The sequence below is a fragment of the Rhizopus delemar genome, genomic scaffold (genome assembly GCF_000149305.1).
Source record: "Rhizopus delemar RA 99-880 supercont3.5 genomic scaffold, whole genome shotgun sequence".
Classification (NCBI taxonomy): domain Eukaryota; kingdom Fungi; phylum Mucoromycota; class Mucoromycetes; order Mucorales; family Rhizopodaceae; genus Rhizopus; species Rhizopus delemar.
Genome location: NW_027137831.1, coordinates 1,056,769 through 1,074,960, shown reverse-complemented (window position 1 = coordinate 1,074,960; position 18,192 = coordinate 1,056,769). Strand labels below are relative to the sequence as shown.

General features: G+C 37.4%; 8 protein-coding genes across 8 annotated transcripts; 4 read left to right on the top strand and 4 right to left on the bottom strand.

The window, feature by feature from the left end:
• Positions 1–122: 122 nt before the first annotated feature.
• RO3G_07151 (uncharacterized protein) lies at positions 123–341 on the bottom strand (the record flags this gene model as incomplete). Its single annotated transcript, XM_067661741.1, has 1 exon — positions 123–341. One exon carries the CDS (start codon positions 339–341, stop codon positions 123–125), a length of 219 nt encoding a protein of 72 aa, XP_067517842.1.
• A 2,790-nt stretch (positions 342–3,131) lies between these two features.
• RO3G_07150 (uncharacterized protein) lies at positions 3,132–3,613 on the bottom strand (the record flags this gene model as incomplete). Its single annotated transcript, XM_067661740.1, has 2 exons — positions 3,132–3,414; positions 3,471–3,613. 2 exons carry the CDS (start codon positions 3,611–3,613, stop codon positions 3,132–3,134), a joined length of 426 nt encoding a protein of 141 aa, XP_067517841.1.
• Positions 3,614–3,974: 361 nt separating this feature from the next.
• Positions 3,975–4,481, top strand: RO3G_07149 (uncharacterized protein; the record flags this gene model as incomplete). Its single annotated transcript, XM_067661739.1, has 3 exons — positions 3,975–4,007; positions 4,059–4,407; positions 4,459–4,481. The coding sequence occupies 3 exons, from the start codon at positions 3,975–3,977 to the stop codon at positions 4,479–4,481; spliced, it is 405 nt and encodes a 134-aa protein (XP_067517840.1).
• Positions 4,482–6,708: 2,227 nt separating this feature from the next.
• RO3G_07148 (uncharacterized protein) lies at positions 6,709–7,135 on the bottom strand (the record flags this gene model as incomplete). The annotated part of the gene is made up of 3 exons (XM_067661738.1): positions 6,709–6,748; positions 6,869–6,990; positions 7,067–7,135. The coding sequence occupies 3 exons, from the start codon at positions 7,133–7,135 to the stop codon at positions 6,709–6,711; spliced, it is 231 nt and encodes a 76-aa protein (XP_067517839.1).
• Positions 7,136–7,524: 389 nt separating this feature from the next.
• On the top strand, positions 7,525–8,199 carry RO3G_07147 (uncharacterized protein; the record flags this gene model as incomplete). The annotated part of the gene is made up of 1 exon (XM_067661737.1): positions 7,525–8,199. One exon carries the CDS (start codon positions 7,525–7,527, stop codon positions 8,197–8,199), a length of 675 nt encoding a protein of 224 aa, XP_067517838.1.
• An 870-nt stretch (positions 8,200–9,069) lies between these two features.
• RO3G_07146 (uncharacterized protein) lies at positions 9,070–9,731 on the top strand (the record flags this gene model as incomplete). The annotated part of the gene is made up of 3 exons (XM_067661736.1): positions 9,070–9,189; positions 9,253–9,486; positions 9,549–9,731. The coding sequence occupies 3 exons, from the start codon at positions 9,070–9,072 to the stop codon at positions 9,729–9,731; spliced, it is 537 nt and encodes a 178-aa protein (XP_067517837.1).
• A 602-nt stretch (positions 9,732–10,333) lies between these two features.
• RO3G_07145 (uncharacterized protein) lies at positions 10,334–12,241 on the top strand (the record flags this gene model as incomplete). Its single annotated transcript, XM_067661735.1, has 8 exons — positions 10,334–10,424; positions 10,482–10,613; positions 10,668–10,941; positions 11,134–11,367; positions 11,425–11,507; positions 11,558–11,598; positions 11,654–12,081; positions 12,133–12,241. 8 exons carry the CDS (start codon positions 10,334–10,336, stop codon positions 12,239–12,241), a joined length of 1,392 nt encoding a protein of 463 aa, XP_067517836.1.
• Positions 12,242–12,594: 353 nt separating this feature from the next.
• RO3G_07144 (uncharacterized protein) lies at positions 12,595–16,650 on the bottom strand (the record flags this gene model as incomplete). The annotated part of the gene is made up of 16 exons (XM_067661734.1): positions 12,595–12,609; positions 12,696–12,745; positions 12,802–13,051; positions 13,106–13,163; positions 13,304–13,337; positions 13,484–13,622; positions 13,665–14,716; positions 14,765–15,015; positions 15,077–15,413; positions 15,467–15,580; positions 15,682–15,860; positions 15,985–16,018; positions 16,065–16,213; positions 16,267–16,343; positions 16,405–16,480; positions 16,529–16,650. The coding sequence occupies 16 exons, from the start codon at positions 16,648–16,650 to the stop codon at positions 12,595–12,597; spliced, it is 2,937 nt and encodes a 978-aa protein (XP_067517835.1).
• Between the last annotated feature and the right edge of the window lie 1,542 nt (positions 16,651–18,192).

The following is an 18,192-nucleotide window of genomic DNA, read 5'->3' as shown; positions in this document are numbered from 1 at the left end:
CGGACCTGCCAACGGTCCCCCTGCTGGGTCACCCTCGGTCTCTGCGATTTCCATTCTCTGCATCGACTTTGGACAATGAAGCTGTGCAAGTACAGGTTGTGAGGCATCACTTTCAGAAAACGTCAGCACACCTGCTTTCGGATATGTCCTACGTTACCTGTAGCACCAATGATACCAATCGCGACATACAACACCTCGGGGTCAGTAAAGATCTCCTTGGTCGGGAGATAGCCCTTGAGGACATCCACGGCCACAATGTCTGAATAAGCCAATTCGATCATGAAGCAGATGCCTACAGCGGCCACGAGCAGCATGACAAACGCTTCAAAGACGCGAACCATCCTGCCCGAAGTCGAGCTCTCATCATCTTCCACTTCTTCATTGTAAAACAGCAAGATGATAAAGACATCCACCGCCGTGATCGCGACACCCGCCGGGAGGGGTAACTTTGGAAACAGCAAATTCAAGGCGATCGCGGATCCAATCACTTCGGCCAGGTCGGTCGCAATGATCGCAATCTCGGCCAAGACGTACAAGAACAAATTCAGCCAGCGTGGAAAGAATTTTTTGGAGGCCGAGGCGAGATCCAAGCCGGTGATGGTGCCCAATCGAATCGTCAGATTCTGTAGAAAGACAGCGATGAGGTTGGAGACCAGGATGATGAACAACAGTCGGTAACCAAAAGAGGATCCGCCTTCCATGTCGGTCGCCCAATTGCCTGGGTCTAAACTTTTTTTTTCATGTTAATACACAATACACTCTATCACGTCCCCATGTACTATCCAACAGCAATCATAAATCCAGGCCCAATGAATTTCCCCAACGTTTTCACATAGTGGGTTATTTTCGCACATGATTTCAGCATTTCATTAAAAAAAAAAAAAGGGAGGGAAAGAAACAGTGTTTAAAAAAAAAAAGAAAAAGGAGAACTTGGAGAAACATTTCTGAGGTTCCTCTTGCTTCTGACAAACAAGTCACACCCAGTCTCCGCTTGAATCTCTCTTTTTAAAAGGGCTTTTTACATCACCGTACGCTGTGATGGTACATGAAATAGAAACAGATGCTATCCATCACGATGCGGCATGAAAAATGATTTGTACTACACCTTTTTCGTTTGACACCTCATTTCATTGGGGAGACGTGGGTGTTTTATGAGTCAAATCATACGATCCTGATGGTTCATCCTTTGGTTTGATTTCCATCTTGTTTTCTTCGTCTCCCTCTTCCTTTCCTTCCGAACATTCCCGCTGCTTTTCTTTCCCCCCACTTTGTTGGAGCAGTGTGATTTGATAGAACCTAGGCATAAGTCATTTTAAAAAAGAGAATGCTGTGTAGATGCATTTTCTGTGGTATCCGTTTATCCAAAATTAATTTGTAAAAAAAATTTATGAACCTTCCATGTTGCACAATTCATAAATTTTTCATCTATGCCATGCCTTGTGTAGAGATGAATCCTTCCATTATCATGGGTAGGTTGGATTTCAGAAAGAAAAATAAAGCCATCATTGTATCACACACAGTGTAGAAACACGAGCCATGCACTTCAAATAAAAGGGGACAACTTGCACTCGTACAATCTAAATGGAGTCTCGGGAAATGATGGTATTTTGTGTTGATACCTTTTAAAAGAAAAACAGGGTCATCGTTTGTTTAAAAAAAAAAAATTGAGAAACTCCACATGGCTGACACCAAGCATACAAACAAAATAGAAAGAGTAAAAGGATGACCCTCAATGCAAACAAGAGCAGAAGCCAATACAACCCTAGATAGGATCCACATCACGATCAATAGAGAGTTCACAGTGAAAAAGGATCCAGCTGCTGGCTGCCAAAAGATGAAGAGGAACAGCAAAGACGAGTAGGAGTCAGCAAGCGATATCCTACAGCTGAGTGTTACTTTGTCCATCCTGTTTTACTTTAATAGCCACACGTTGGATGGATGGACCTAGTGGAAGGGGCAGCAGGATCCGTCTTTCTTTTCTCACTTTACTTTTTTTGCAAAAAAATAGATCTGGCAAGACCCACGAAGCTCTTGAGAGTGAGAAAGAGTGTACTTGATCTAGGCTGTGGATCAGATGGATGAATGAGGATGTGGTATGGAAACACGATGCTCCCTTGATCAACACTGGAGACGACAGCTATCTTACTTTTCTATACGATAGATAGGATCCATCACAATCCCAACTGTACATATCACGACTGTAGATACTACAAACAAAACCATCAAAATGGATCCGTCTGTCTGTCGTCCTATTGGTAATACTTTGGAAGCCAATGTATTGACTTTGTTCCAACCTGATTTTTCATTTTTGCAAAAAAAAAAAAAAAAAAAAAAAAAAAAAAAAAAAAAAAAGAGTGGTCTCTTGCTATAAAAAAAAACTAGATGTGTTATCAAGCCAGAGAGGGAGTGGATCATTCAACTCACAGAACCAGATCTCAAAGTGAAGACAGGATGTTTAAAAGAGGTAATACAAGCAGCCTGGCGATATGGATTCTTCTCTTAGACATTTGGCATCCCCATTCATCTGACGGTAGATTCGATCGAGTGTCCCATCGTCTGATTCACCAGACCCTTCTGACCATGTTTTTTCTCAACCATTCCCTCTGCCGTCCTTTTTATTCCAGCCAAGCGTTGCCTCGTCGAGTCATCAGGCATGCCAATGGCAAGTGACTGGTTTGAAACAGAACTTTTTTTCACACTACAAAAATAACATGCATTGGGGTGTTGCACGAGAGTCGTTAAAAATGGGCATCCTCCTCTCCACCGACCGTGTTGTTCTTTGATGATGGTGGTGACGTACTACAGTTGGCAAAGACATTCGTCAAGATCGAGCGTGTGATTCGAAGGATGCCATGGTCGACTTCAGTCTGAGCATCCTCCTCACCCCGCTGGTCCAAGCCCAGCTAGATCAACCCGACAACGCATCCCGTTTGAGAGCTGATGTGAGGGGTGTTTAAGCCATGTAAAACAGATGGAGTAGTCTCTCGATGGATACAACCAAAAAGTCAAACAAGAGAACCTGTTTGCTGAGTAAGGGACAAGAAAAAGAGCCTGTTCCATACGTCTTGGCATAGCGTGAGATGGCTTAGGGTCCGAGGTTAACAATAGGATGTGTGCGGATGCTTTAGGATCTAGAGCATCCCATGCCAGATACGATCTACAGCCCAAGGATTTAGGCGCCGCTTGCGTCCTCTCACTCGGCGTGAAGGAAATGGCCAAGTACGACAGAATCGAACCCATCCGAGTGCTATCGATTCACTTTCATCTCGCCTGACCCAGCAAGACGTCTGCCCGTCCTCTCGTGTCCAGTCTGAGAGCGATGTATCAAGAACGTCTCCTTGTGGGTATTTTTGTACTGACCAGTGGCTCGTTTTGGGCTTCTTCATCCCATCTCTGGCTGTCTTTCGAAGGGTTCTATGAATGGGATCGGTACCCTCACCTTCTTCCTACGGTCAAGAGCATTGGGTCACCTTGACAGCACACGTATCATTTTCTGATCATTTGACGTGATGAACAGAAAATAGGCTTTTTGCTCACTGGGCGTACTCTCTGCGAGATCCTTTCTTTGCAGGATGGGGCAGTTTCTTGTATCCTCCTTTCTATCCTCAGCCATTGCTTGGGTCCCCCTAAAAATCACAGAAACGTTCATTATTGACTATTATTTCTAAATGAAATGGTCTCACATCTTGTTTCGAACCCACAGTATCATTTTTCTTTTCGACAAAAGATATTTCCTTGACCCTCTCTGTAGAAGAAAGACGTACTTTTTATCAAAAAAAAAAGCAGAGCCGTCTTTGAAGTCAAAAAAACCGACAATGAAAATCATAAAGACCGCCTTTTGAGGTTTTATGGATCGCATCTCAGTTTAAAATATTGCCCATTCGCATTGCGACTACTTGAAATACAGTGAAGAGTATAAATAGAAATGACATGTGTCCACTTTTTTTTCATCTTTTTCACTTCTTTTTCATTTTATGCTCAACCTTACTACAAAATCCAATTCAACTGTAAATTTTTTTTTCTTAAAAAAAATAGTTTCAATTGACTTCTTTTATTAGTTTCCTTCTACTCGTCGAGTCAGTTTTGATTTGACACATAACGTTGTTTACTTTTTACCAACCTTTGAAGAATGTCGAGACGCAGAAAAGAGAGTGAAACGAGAAGAATGGCAACGCAAAACTTTGAATGAAGACATGCTGAGCGAGGATATCATTGTAGAAATACAAAAAAGTGTTGCTGGCTCGAGAACGACACATGCTGTTGAAAGATCCCCTGCGACGGTCGAGCTTAAAAGCTGTTTGAAGAAACCGCCTGTGGTCAGAATCGAAGAAAAGAAAAAGAAGCCATCGAAAAAGACGAATCAAAAGAAAAGAAAGAGAACGAGTTTGAAATCGCATATAGATCAAGGTAAGACGTTGGACTGGTTCTTTCGTTAGCCATCTTACCTATTTAACATAGTGAGCATGATTTCTGTCCATTGAATTTATAAATCAGAACCCCTCTTCCTACATTTTCCTGTGATATCCATCGGCACTGGCCCTCGCTTCCTACTTTATTTTAGAAAAAAGAAGAAACGCAAAAAATGACTCCCCCCCCCTCCCCTTTTGCAACTCTACATTGCTTCCTGTCAACAGCTTTTGTCAATCACACCTGAGTCTCTTTAAAGTAGAATCTCATGGAAAAAAAAATAAATTAAACTCTATTTGATAACACAAAAAAGGAAAGTTTGATTCAGTAACCGATCTTCTCAGCTTACCTATGAGAATCAAACAGTTTTTGAATTTTTCAAAGCAAGATTTTTTTTTTTGGACAAATAAGAATTCAAAATCACTTGTTTTCTATCCTATTTCAGACAATCATTTCGATTTTTTTAAAAAAAAGTCCCGATTTATATTACTTTCAAGTGGGAAGCAGTATGTTTGAGTATTGGGTTCATTATTCAATATCCACTGATGATTGGGGTTATTGGAATTGAACAGTCTCATTTAAGAAATATAAAAGTGGGTATTTTGTATCTATTCTTTCTTCATGTTATCGCTCATCTTTTTATAGATCAAAACACACGAATCAAGCCTTCTCGTAAAAAGATACGTACAGTAAAGGGATAGGGAAGACCAAGGCAGATAAAAAAGATGAGAGGTTTTCTGTACATGCATGGTATCATCAAAAAACAAGGGACGACAACAATCATGTCGCCTCCAACGATGATATAAAAAAGAATACACACACATTATTGAATAAGAGTACGTATTCAAAAGTTGGGGCTTCAGGCAAGAAATGTAACAAGTATTAAAGATGACAAAAGATTACCAAAAAGCCCTTCAAGGAATAATAAAAGAGATCCAAATGACAAATGTTCTAGCTGTAAACAAATTGGCCACAAAAGTTCAAGATCGCCAATATGCTCAAATCATATGTCTAACATTTTTTTTTTCTTTTTTTTTTTTTTTTTTTTTTTTTTTGCCTGACGGCTACCGTTTTCATTAAGATCTCTAATACTTGTGCTGCAGTACAGTGAGTTAAAAAACTGTTTCAGCTTTCTTCTTGTATATGCCATTGTTATGAATGGTACAGTAAATGATATAATACAATTCATCCATCATATGAAATTGCTAGCTTTTGTATATAATACAATATTACTTTTCTGATATTTGTTCATTAAAACTTGTAAAATGATTATAGTCGGAGCGCTGAAACAGTTTTTTAATTCTGTTCAGGAAAAGAGGGGTTTCAAATAGAATAGAAACAGGACAATAAAGATAAAGAAATACTGTTAGAACTTGGTATCTCTTAATTCAAATAACTAAGCTTATTCAATTGATTCTACATGAAAAAAGCGAGAGTATTCATAGACTTGATACGGATAAAAAATTAGGATAGATTTATAATCAATTTGATAGAATAGACCATTGCTGTTTCTAATTATTTCTTTAGCCTGTTCCTAGCTTGTACTGTCAATGCATTATTCGGGTGGTTTCAGATAATTCTGTATATAGGAATCCTATAGGGTTGAAAAAGTTTTAAGCTAATTTTTATCTTTGATGGTTTTCAAGGCATCCTGTTTTTCACTTTCGTCAACTACATCTCTTGACATATTTATTGAATATTTTTGACAATAAAAATAAATAAATAAATAAAAACCATAATGATGAGGGAATGCATATAATATGAGTTTATTCAAATTTAGTGTAAAATGATTGTTTTTTAATGGCTTTTCTCTACTTCTATTTTTAAACTCTTGATTAACCTTCGCTAATCTCTCCTGTAAAAGAAAATAGTATTAGTGATGTTCTAATTTTTGTGTTGTCGCTTATTTACCTTCACAAACAACAAACTTTCTATTATTGCTGGAATATTTACTGCATTTTCTAGCTCTTCCACTAACCAAAATTTCTTTATCCTAATAGGCATATAAATGCCATCTTCTTTAATTGTCATCATATATACTGTACAATTAAACCCTATGGTTATAAATGTTGAATATGAAGCACATCTTTTGTCAGAATATTATAAAATACCCTCCACTAGCAAGCCGAAAGAAATTGGATTATCAAAACCCAAATCAATTTGCCCATCGACACTTTCTTTCATTTCCTTCATGAGCTTTACGTAATCACTTTCAGCTTGATATTTGCTTGGCTGGCCAGGACGTTTCACTTTGACAAAAAAAACAAATATATTCTTGCTTTTCAGTCTATATCCTAGCTTTCAATCAGGGATGGTGCCATTTTCTTCAGTTCCGTCAATCCTAAAATTAAGATATTGGTAAGCCCGAATAAAAATAGAAATTAAACAAAAGTACATTGCACAAATGATGTTTTTTTCAGGACTCATCAAAAAAACTTGATTAAAAAATGGCAGTAAATACTTCTGAATGAAGCTAGCTTCTGACTTGTCTTGAATACTGTAGTTGTTGTTTTTAAAATGAAGACAACAAGCCTGGATTTTCTCATCAATTTCATTTTCAGGCTCAAACTTTCCATCCTTACGCTATCAAGAGGTTATCAGGCTCTTTTTTTTTTTTTTTTTTTTTTTTTTCTACTTGAACTATTTTGCCTACACTTACATCTGACACATCTTTACAAAATATCAAGGCTTCCGTAGAAGCTCTTTTGATGTTGATGCTTTCATACATATTACTATGTACTAATTGCTTATCATCTTCGTTACAAAGAAGCTTAGTAATGACGAAGACGTATTTTGGTCAGGAGTCGCCTTTGATTCCTTTTTGATTTTTAAAGATTATCTTGCATTCAAACGATGCTCCTTTTCATGGCGATTCTAAGGGTATGCTTTTCGGTGTAGTTGAATAACTCTAACAGACGTTATTAAAGAAAATGTAAAAGAAATAAGAGGAAAGGAAAATAATCAGCTTGACCACATTAGGTATTGCATGAATGGAAGTCACAATTGGCCGACATTATTTTTCTTACCTATTATTTTCTAGCTGCAGCCCATGCTGAGATACGCAAGTTACAACAAGAGAATGCTTGCTTACGGAAGCAACTTGCTTCGAAACCTTCCATGACAAACATCCCACCTTCTCCATCTAGACGCACCACATCGCCAACCGTTTCCTCCCTCCCTCATAGCCCCCCCCCCTCCTCATCTAAGCGTCCCCCATCACCTAACAACGCCTCCATTCCTCTTCCTAAGATTGCTAAGCCTAAACGCGATAATTCCCAACCTAGCCTGGCTGCTATTGCCAGGCAATTTTCTTCACCTGCTAAACCGACAGGCTTTAAACCCATCCATGTACCCATTCGACACCGCCTCCCTTTACAACAATTACGCTCCAACCTCCGCAGATTACACATTAACACCCGTCGAATTCTGGTTATTCATTATTCAGATAGAAATTTGGTCAGCTTCCTTATCCACATTGGTTATGAAACTGAGCTCCGTTTACAATTAAGCAAATTCAACATCACAGTCCGTGACGATTTCGATCCTTTAGACCCATCAATCATTCGCGACCCTACTCTCGTCAATGAACCTATTGACCACAAAGTACAACATGCTCGCAAAGCATTCCTCCATAGAATCTGTGTCGCCTTCCGACGATTCAGGACTCCCGTTTACAATGCTGTTGCCAACTTCTTTGTCCAGTCTGGCCTTATTGACCTCGATGACTTGGCATTGTACGACCTTGCCCCACCATACAAGTACTGCACAGGACATATCCTTGATCATGTATAGACTGTGGATAAATACCCAACATGTTCATCCAACTGCTTGTACCATCCTTTATGAACCTAACTACCTACTTCACATAAAAAGGTTCGCCAACTTCGTCAGACAACCTCACACTGATGTCTATGACAGACCTCTCCCTCACTATTTATTCACATTCTTTTTTCCTTTTTTGCCCTTGCTCCCATAAGGGATTTTTTAGCTTCATTTACATCTCACTTGATCTGGCTTGCGCAATCATGGTGTCTTCAAACGCCGCGTGCTCATTTAAGCCTATAAATAAAATGTTTAGTTTAACCGTATGTCTTCAAAATACACCGAAAAATCTAAATGACCAACGATAAATGTTAGCCACAAATATTTGAAAACAGCCGTAGTATTTTCAGAATCATGATAGAGAATAGAACTTTTCACATTTCCCTCATAACGCGTCTTGATAAAAACCACAGATAATATGAACACTAACAATATCACCAACATTAGTGATGATTTGAGCAATAGATGTTCTCCCTCATATACTGAAGATGAGGTGACTCTTAGATTTGAATTTGAAGAATTGTTTGCTGATTGGTTCAAGAACGTTGCCAGTAGACACGCAAACTGGATCAAGCATTCAAAGCGAAATTACCTTGGCAATACTAAATATATTGGTCAAGGTTTGATTGAACCCCTCAAGCTTGAATCAATCTTTTATGTCTGAGATCGCTATGGAAAGCCCAGGATAAGACAGCAAGATGAAGGCGCCTCAAAAAGACAAAAGAGTCTATCAAGATTAGATGCACTGCAAAGCTCCTGAAATATGCTATGACTGACGAATCCATCAGGGCTCCGTATCAATGACAACATATTGGACATGATCCTGCTAATATCCAAGAGATGATCAAGGCTCGTCTTCCTGTTGAGGTCAGAGAGTGGATCAAGAAGCACGTTGATCGTGATCTTGATTGGAAACAGATCAAGAATCTTCTGAGACTTGATGAATCTCGATTAGATCAGGTAACAGCAAGCTCCTCTAAGAAGATGCCTTAAATTAATGTGGTCTAAATACTTTACTTTTAGCTTGAGAACAATACTCGCTTCAGCGCTATGCCTGCTGCATTATTTGTAAAGTACAAAGATGTCAAGAACTTGATTGATGCACGCATTGTATATCTGACTAAAAAGATTAGTAACGACAAGGAAAGTATCAAGCTTTGCGTCGATACACTTAAGCAAGAAGGATTCTTTTCGTTGCTTCGTTTCCATGAGAATGGACCCTTTCTTTTATCTTGGGCTTCCCCTTGGCAAAAAAAGGTATGCCCTAGTTATTCACAGCCGAAAATAATACTAATTAAAAGACACTGATATTTTTGTAGTTCCTCGAAGAAGCAGAAGAGTGGTATATTGATTCAACACACAAGACCTGCAAGTCCTTAAATAATCCCGCTGAGAATAACTACCTCTTTACAATTGTTGTTAGAAGCCCTATTACCAATAAGGGTGTTCCGGTCTGCTTTTTCATTACGGATCGTGAAGTGCTATCCACGTTGGATCAATGACTGACTTGGTTGAAGTTTACCTTCAATTTGAAGCTAAAGAAGATCATTATCGATTGCAGTCCAACAGAGATTGATGCTATTCGTAATGTCTTCGATGATGCAGTTCTAAGTCTTCATTTTTTCCCTGTGGCTAGCATTCATCGTCGGTCATTTAGATTTATCCCAAGAAATTGTCGTCTGAGTTGATATTTTTAGTGACGGTTTATACAACACAAAAATTTTTTTTTCTATTCAAGGATAAAAAGGCTTCAAAGCAAATCCTTACCTTTTCTTGTTCTTTCAAACAATGGTTTATTAATGGTAAGTTATTTTTTATTTTTATTTTTTTTTCTCAATGTTCGCCCTGATGAAAGAATGTTCATGCACCACGCAGAATTGTCCTTTGATGATATGAACCACCATAACCTGAGCGAAACTAAATGAAATAGCAATTTATATAAATATTGTCTTATTAACTAGCATTTTATTAGGCCTTATTTATCCTTTTTTTTTTTCATTTTATATTTTTTCTAATAAATAATCATATGTTTTTTAAAGTCACATACAATTTTCCTTTTTACAAAAACTGAGATTATGTTTTTCAACCCCCTTTTTTTCGCATAATGTCTGATAAAATTTGGTTTACAGGACCTGTTCATGAAGCTGTTTCTTTAGTCACCCAAAGAAATCTCGTGTTTCTTGTGTATATTTATGGTTAAATATCGAGAATACGTCGTATAGTTGAAACAATAAAGCTTACAAACGTTTTAGATGATTCCGATAAAAGTAAAATTCTAAACGATACCTTTGATGATGAAGAAATTGCGCAATGCATTGAAAACCATGCCATCGCATTACGAATGGAAAAAGGTTCAGAGAACGCTGCCTTGTTTGGTCAACTTTGTAAGTCAAATTATACGGCATTATCTATAGACTATTCTTACGACTCTATTATAGATCCAATACAAACTGTCCCCATTTTGTATTTTATCAAACAAGGAACAATTAAAGACTTTGATACTGAGACTATTACAAAGCAAGAATTATTGGATAAAATAAAAACTGTTTATAACTCGACACATCCTTTTGAACAGCAACACGCTACTTCAAGCACTAGTCCATCTTTGCAAACCTCAAGTACAATCAACGCTACAGTTGAAAACGATGTTACAACTGAAAGTAATAGAGCTGATGCTAGCAATGCTGAAGCCATAGCTGCCAAAAAGGCCGAGTAAGTATGCGCATAGAGCTTTTTTTTTTTGTTCAAGAGGTTAATAACAACAACAGATTGCAAAAGCGCTTAGAAGAAGCGCGTAAACAGCGTGAAGAACGTGAAAAGATGGTAGTTTTTTTTTGTTCATAAATGAATTATGAAAACTAAATAAACAAAACAGGAAACAAAAGAAAAAGAAATAAAACGCAGAAATGAAGCAAAGATGATACAAGAAGCACAACAGATGAAGAAAGACAAAGAAAATCAAATATATTTGGAAAAGATGAAGAAAGAACGAAAAGAAGCTGAAGAGCATAAACGAAAAGTACGTGAACAGATTGCAAGAGATCGTGAGGAGAAGATGGCTCAGAGAAAGGCAAATAAAGAACGACAAGAGCTTGCTGCTTCTGCTTCATCTAGTAGCCAACGAGATAATGAAATGAGGTATATTAAATCATTCTTTCCTATTGCTATTCTATGGCTCATTGATATTCAAAATAGCACTACAAAAAGACAGGGCTATGAGTTTAGCAATTTAAATATTCGTTTATTGGATGGAACAAACCTTCGTCATCAATTTGAAGGTAATTTGACTATCATATGCCCTTTTTTTAGTAACTGATCATTTACCCAGCATCTGATACGTTGGCCACTTTAAAGGACTGGATTCAGCAAGTAAGTAAAAGAGTCTTGTTGAGAGAGCAAAAGTTAAAGTTTTTACTACATATAGAACAGGACGGACAGTAACAAGAGCTACAAACTTTCATCACAATTCCCAACTCGCTTATTTACAGAAGCAGACGATCATACTACTCTTCGCGATCTAGACCTTTGTCCAAGTGCAACGATTATCATGAAACCCAATCATGTCTCAACATCAGGTTCATTAAATCAGCCTAGCAACGGTCAATCAGGCCTGTTCAGTGCTGTGCAGTCAGGTTTTGATTATGTGTATGCCCTCCTCATAAGTCTCATCAACTTTTTTCATGGATTATTGGAAGCTCTGTTTCCAAGAAATGGGTATAACCCTGTTCGACAGCCTACAGCAACACAACAAGAGCCATTTGTTCGTAATCATCGAGGCGGTCATCGACTCGGTAATTCATCTTCCTCTGTTGACAGTGGGAAATCGACAGGAATAGCAGATAAAGGAAAAAAGTAAGTCAGAGACACACTCAACAAAAGCCTCACACTCAACTTATCTCATAGACGTAATACATTTGCTACTCGCGTAAGTACGATACATGATAAAGATGAATCTGATAGTGAAAATGAAAAGAGACCAACATACAATGGTAACTCTGTTAACCACGAATAAAAAAAAACACGAGCAATAATTGAAATGAATTTATTTATTTTTTATGAAAAGCTATAACTTAGTCTTTCTATATCCTCCACATCAAATATGCCATGCTCTGAGGCTTCGATAGAAGCAATAGCCGCTCTAGCTACCTGCTCTGTACCTAAAGGAGCTGTCGTTATTATTTTTCCACCTGGTAAACTTGCTATGTCCTTTTTAAAAGGTTTGGTAATGGCATTCACAAACTTCAATGCATCTACAACAGGAGCAAGAGCAGGTCTACTGGTATTATACATTAAGCCTAGCATGGATAAGTAAATAGTGAAACAACCAAATTATGCATTTGCTTACCTGGACGCAAAGCAATCGTTTTAAATTTTCCGGTTCTAAACAAATGAGTTTCAGCCTCTCTCTTTGTCGTATAATAGCGAGGATCAATGAATGGTAACACTTGAGATGCAGATATATATACAAATGACTTTATTGAAGGTAGCTTTGCAACTTCATTGGCAACAGTGATAGCTATTATCAAATGCATAAACACAGAGTTAAAAAAAGATGTGCTATTTGTTCTGTACCTGTATCTCTATTCATCATCTCATAAGTGGGTCTAGAGCCATTTTCGTATTTTGGATCAAGAGGATTACCATGGTCATTCAACAATAAACGAGGTAACTTGTCTACTGCTTCACAAAGTGATGCAGATTGAGCAATATCTTTATAATCTCTTTCCAACAGGATACCCACACTGTGAACCACATCCGTCACTCCCAACAATACGTTTTTGTAACTATCAGGATCAAGTGAATTACCAGAAGCCCACTGAACCTGCACTTGGGTTTAATATATTCTCTTATAAATCGAGACAAGAATGCACTTTACCTTTTCAGCCCATTCAGGCTTTCCTCTTTGCTGAAAAATAGCTGGTTCTCCGTTACGACTTTATAGAAAACAGATTAAAGATCAAATCACTATTTTTTTTTTATGTCTACCTCAAACTGACAGTTTCCCAACCTTTTTGTGCAGCAATCTTACAAACGTTGAGTCCTATTGAAAGCGTTCAAAAAAAATTATTTAAACTTAGCTTTAGGCTTACCAAGGAGCCCAGTGCCACCTACAACAAGTAACTTTCTAGCAATTGGTTCGGCCATTGCGTTATTTGTACTGTGACAATGTGAATGAAAAAAAAAAAAAATTAGAGGGGAAGGGGTCCTTTGAAAAAAGTCCGCCTGTCAGACTTGCATTAGGATCACTCTTTACAATTTAGGAAAGTGCTCAAATTTTTAGCTGCGTGGTTTGAGTTCACTCTTACAATTTTACCTGAAAGCTTATCGTTCAAGCCGTTTTTGTATTCAGAAAAAGGTGTCATTTTGATGATATATAAGAACAATGAAGAAAGCTTTTTGTTTTATTTGTTATGATCAACTATTTACAATTCTACGTGCTTAGTAATGGGAATATCCTTTATCTCAACTGGTGTATCATTATCCTCTGCTTCAGGATCCATTCCGAACACTGTCATTGGCCACTCATCGTCTTCATCTTCATCGGCGCCTGCAACGAGTTCTGTACCATCTACAAAGTCTGATTCTGGTTCTGGAATATCAGGTGCCTCTGTAGGCACGTCTTCTTCTTCATAAGTTGCCGTTTCAAAATCTTCTTCTTCTTCTTCCTCTTCTTCAGTCAGCGTTGGCTTTGACCAATCCTCTTCTTCCTCCGTTTCTTCAACCGATGTCTCTATAACAGGCCAATCTTCCTCTACTTCTTCCTCTGCTTCCTCAAGTTCTGCTGCTGCCTCTGGCCAATGTCCTTCTTCCTCTTCATTTATTGGATCAACATAGACAGGAGACAGACTAGAATATTTATCACAACCCCATACCCAGGTCTCCAAAAGTCTTGCATCTTCACACTTTTCAATATCCCAAGGTCCACCATAAGTAAGAGGAGCATACACAAAATATGTATAAACAATAGCGACCACAAGGACAGTCAAGACCAAGGGCTTGGCCTTAATCAGCCTACGCGTGATCATGTCTAAACCAATACTCATGGTCAAGATAGAAAAATAAAGAGCTGGCATATAATGATGTAAAAAAAGTTGTCGTTCCATAAAATAGAAAGGCAAGTAATGCAAAGCCCACGCAGCAGCAAAAAACCCAGCTGAGCGCTCATAAAATGATCGAAGGCCTGAGAAATGATCATGAAAGCCTCGCTTGTCTCGTAAAGCAAAGAAGCTCATGAGGATCACCAAATTGAACACGCTCACAGTCGAGACCCAATAGATGAGAGGGTGACCCAAAAGAAAGATTTGACCCTTGTCGCCTGTCCAGAAGGAGATACCCGATAAAAGGACAGGCCATGCGGACGGACGGGATTCATAGGGGTGGCGTTCAGTCAAACCTTGATTGACAGTCCACATTTTCTTTTGTAAATAGAGGAATTTTTCAAAAAAAGTAGGTCGATGTTCAGAAATCTTGGGTATATCCTTTGGTACTATTAAAAAAATGAGTCAGTTTGCCTAAATAAATAAAAAGTATTTACATAAATCATTTGCATGTTCATCAATCATCCACATGGTCCTTGGCTTTTTTCCTTCAAACATACAAGACACTTCATGCTGATTGAATCCCCAAGCGGGTAAACGCGCTAGGTTTGAATAAAGTCGACATAACTGATTAGGGTGATATAAACGGAACCGACTTGTACGTGCCTCAAGTAATTGGCCGTCATCTTCAATTTCAACTTTCCAAAAATCGTTTGAATCACCTTCATGATCAGGAAACCCATAACCACTTTATAGAAACAGCATTATTATACAAAGATACTAAAGAAATCACTGCTGTTTCTCTTTACCTGACTTCTTTATGATAGGTTGTTTCTGTAATAGGAGCAGGCTCATCATGACTGTGTAGCTTACGAGGTGCAGTTTCAACATGTTCAAGTCGAACAAGATCCCCATTACGTACATATTGTAATGGTGTCTTGTTATCATTTGCCATAAGATCCTCAATTAACTTTTGCTCCGTCTCGTTTGCTTTCAGTATTCTCCACCAATTGTTATCATCTCTAAAAGGATAAAGTGTGATTTGCTGCTGCTGAGAGCCCTCTGGATAAAATGCTTTGTGAGAATGAAGGTATCCGTTGACACTATCGAGATGTCGTAAAGTGATGAGAGATCCATAAACAATAGCTACAAAAAAAAAGATGAGCAATTGTGAACATTGAGAGTCAGTGATACTTTACGAAGAGGTACCCCCGCAGGCTGAAGGCCCTTTAATTCATTTTGCATTTCGATCGTCATGAAAGTATCGCCGGCGCCTGGCTTTGTCAAGATGGCAAAGTGAATATAAAAAGTAGCTATGTATACAATGATAGGTACAATAAAGAGGCCAAAGAAACGATAAATGAAATGAGAGGCATATTGAGCCTACACGAATCCAATTTAGTTATTTTCTTACTCTTGTATCTGCTTGTTACCTTTGTGACATGAAGATTGCCCAATAATTGCCACAATTGCTTTATAGTAGATAAACCAATGGTTGCCATGGTAAATAAGCCAACCCATTTACTTGAAAAGCTACAGCCAATACCGATACCAGTTAGCAGTAACCATGTCCACCAACCTCCACTAAATGACCTATATCCAGGTTATAAGCACAAAGTCCTCTTTCAATCTAAAGCATTATACTTGCCTTGCATTGTAAAATCGATTATAAGCAAATACAGTAAATGCAGTAAAAAATAAAAGCGTTGCATCCAACAGGATCAAGCGATTGTTTGCAATCAGCCCATTTTCTATCTATTTGTTAACAAAGATAAAAGAAAAATGAATTGATTTTACCAAAACAGAGAGACAATGCAGCAATAAGGGCAGCCAAATTAGAATGTCCACAGTCTCTAATGGTCATATAAGCAATTGGTACAACGAGGGTACCAAAAAATGCACCAAGAGCACGCATTTGTACATAAGGCACATTTTCAGGATATTCCCTAATAGAAATACAATTAAAACATTGTTTGGCTATGTATGCTGTAACCCTTACATTCCAATAGAGGTAAAATCAAAGTTTCCATCAAATCCAGATAACCAACCAACAAAAGCAATCAATAATTTTGCCAACTATACATATGTCAACCCAATTTTTTCTCTTTTGTTTTTTTTTTTTTTCATTGTACTTTACTGGTGGATGAACATCAAAAAAGAAACTTTGCTGAATATAATAAGCAGCATATTTACCAAAATGAACTTCATCAAAACTAGCAAGTGTCAAAACACAGAATAACACACATCAAAAGGTGACTTACACGACTTGTGAAGGAAAAGAAATATTTTTGAATCGAACAGGAATAGCTAAGATAAATAAACCAAGTGCAATCCAGCGATCGTATTGCTGATTAGACTTTTGTCTAATCTCATGTGAAGTCATGGGTCAATAAAAAAAAAAAGAGTAGAAAGAGAGAAAAGAAAAAAAAAAAAAAAAAGAGAGAGAGAAGAGGAGGGCAGGTTACACACCTTATACAATTCAGTTCAAAGGCCGACATAAGGGCCAAGAGTTATTTTGGCTGGTACCCAATTAGATATATTTACAGGACATTCTTTAATATAATAAAATAAATGATTATACTTTCATTGATCTGAGCGTATTATTAGGTAGTACAGCCAAGAGATGTTTATTGAAAATGATCAAAAGAAGAGTTATATTTGCTTTTTGTTTCCACATGGCACATTCAATTTTTGTTAAAAAGCGCTTTATAATGTCTCACTGACAATTCTATTCTATTGCTTTTATTATGCTACAATTTATAAAGTAGGTCTAAACTTAATAAGAGAAAAACTCAGTATTAAGATTCATGTGTTTTATACCAAAAATAAAATGGTTCCTAAGTGATCCTGTATGCATACAAAAAAAATGGTGAACTGTTTCTCGTGTTACCCCGATACAAGAAAACTTACTGCTAACAGGTCTTACAAAAAAAGAGCTACTGACAAACGAGAGCTATGAACCTTATTGTTAAATATATTCATTTGTTTATAAGAGTTCTGATATTACTATAGTTCAATAGAGCATAATTAAGCAGCGCGTTACAATTGTAATTATTGTAGAAATAATGATACTCCAACACAAGTAATCTCCCTGCGATTATGTCTGTGCACATTCCCATTTTTGTTCTTTATTGCAGTTTATGGAGGGAATAAAAGAAGAGAGGAGATGACTGAAACCATCTCTCCTTTATAATCAAGAAATCATTCAAAACAAGCTTACCCTCCTTATATGCCTGATGTCAACTGATACTTTGTAGTTCAGTGTAACGTCCTATGCGGTCATTATCCCACTTTTCCGTGCTGTTGACACTAACAAGTTTATATAAGTTATTATCCTTCATCTTGCTTACGAAAGATGAGCTATTGTTAATAAAGCAGTTAATATAACTGAATATTGTGTTATTTCAGGCTATTTTATTATATAAACTTGAACACATATTCCCTGTCTCCTTTGCATTATAGACCCTATTGTATTCTCGGGATTAAATAAAGGAGAAAGTATACATTGATACAGTTTAATGTTACAATGAAACAAGGAGAAAAGCTGATTAAACATAATTTACAAGTTTCATAGTCGATCATTTATTTATATTTAAATAGCATTTGTGTTGCTTTCTCTTTTTTTTTTTTCCTCACTGCTTTTACTATGAAATTGGATCAGTTATTTAATCACAAACACAATGAAATAAAAATATTTCAGCCTGCGATCAAAGCGAATGGAGCCATTGTTATGAATAGGCCACGTACATCAATTGAAGAAGACAATACGGAAGAAGTAATCGATTTTGATTTAGTTCAATTAATTCACCAAGAAAATCTAAGGTTAAAACAACAACTTTTGATTGAAAGAGAGTTTTACGAGACATGGAGACAAGGCAAACAAATAGCAGAATATGAATTGATTCAATCCAATAAGGATAAGCAA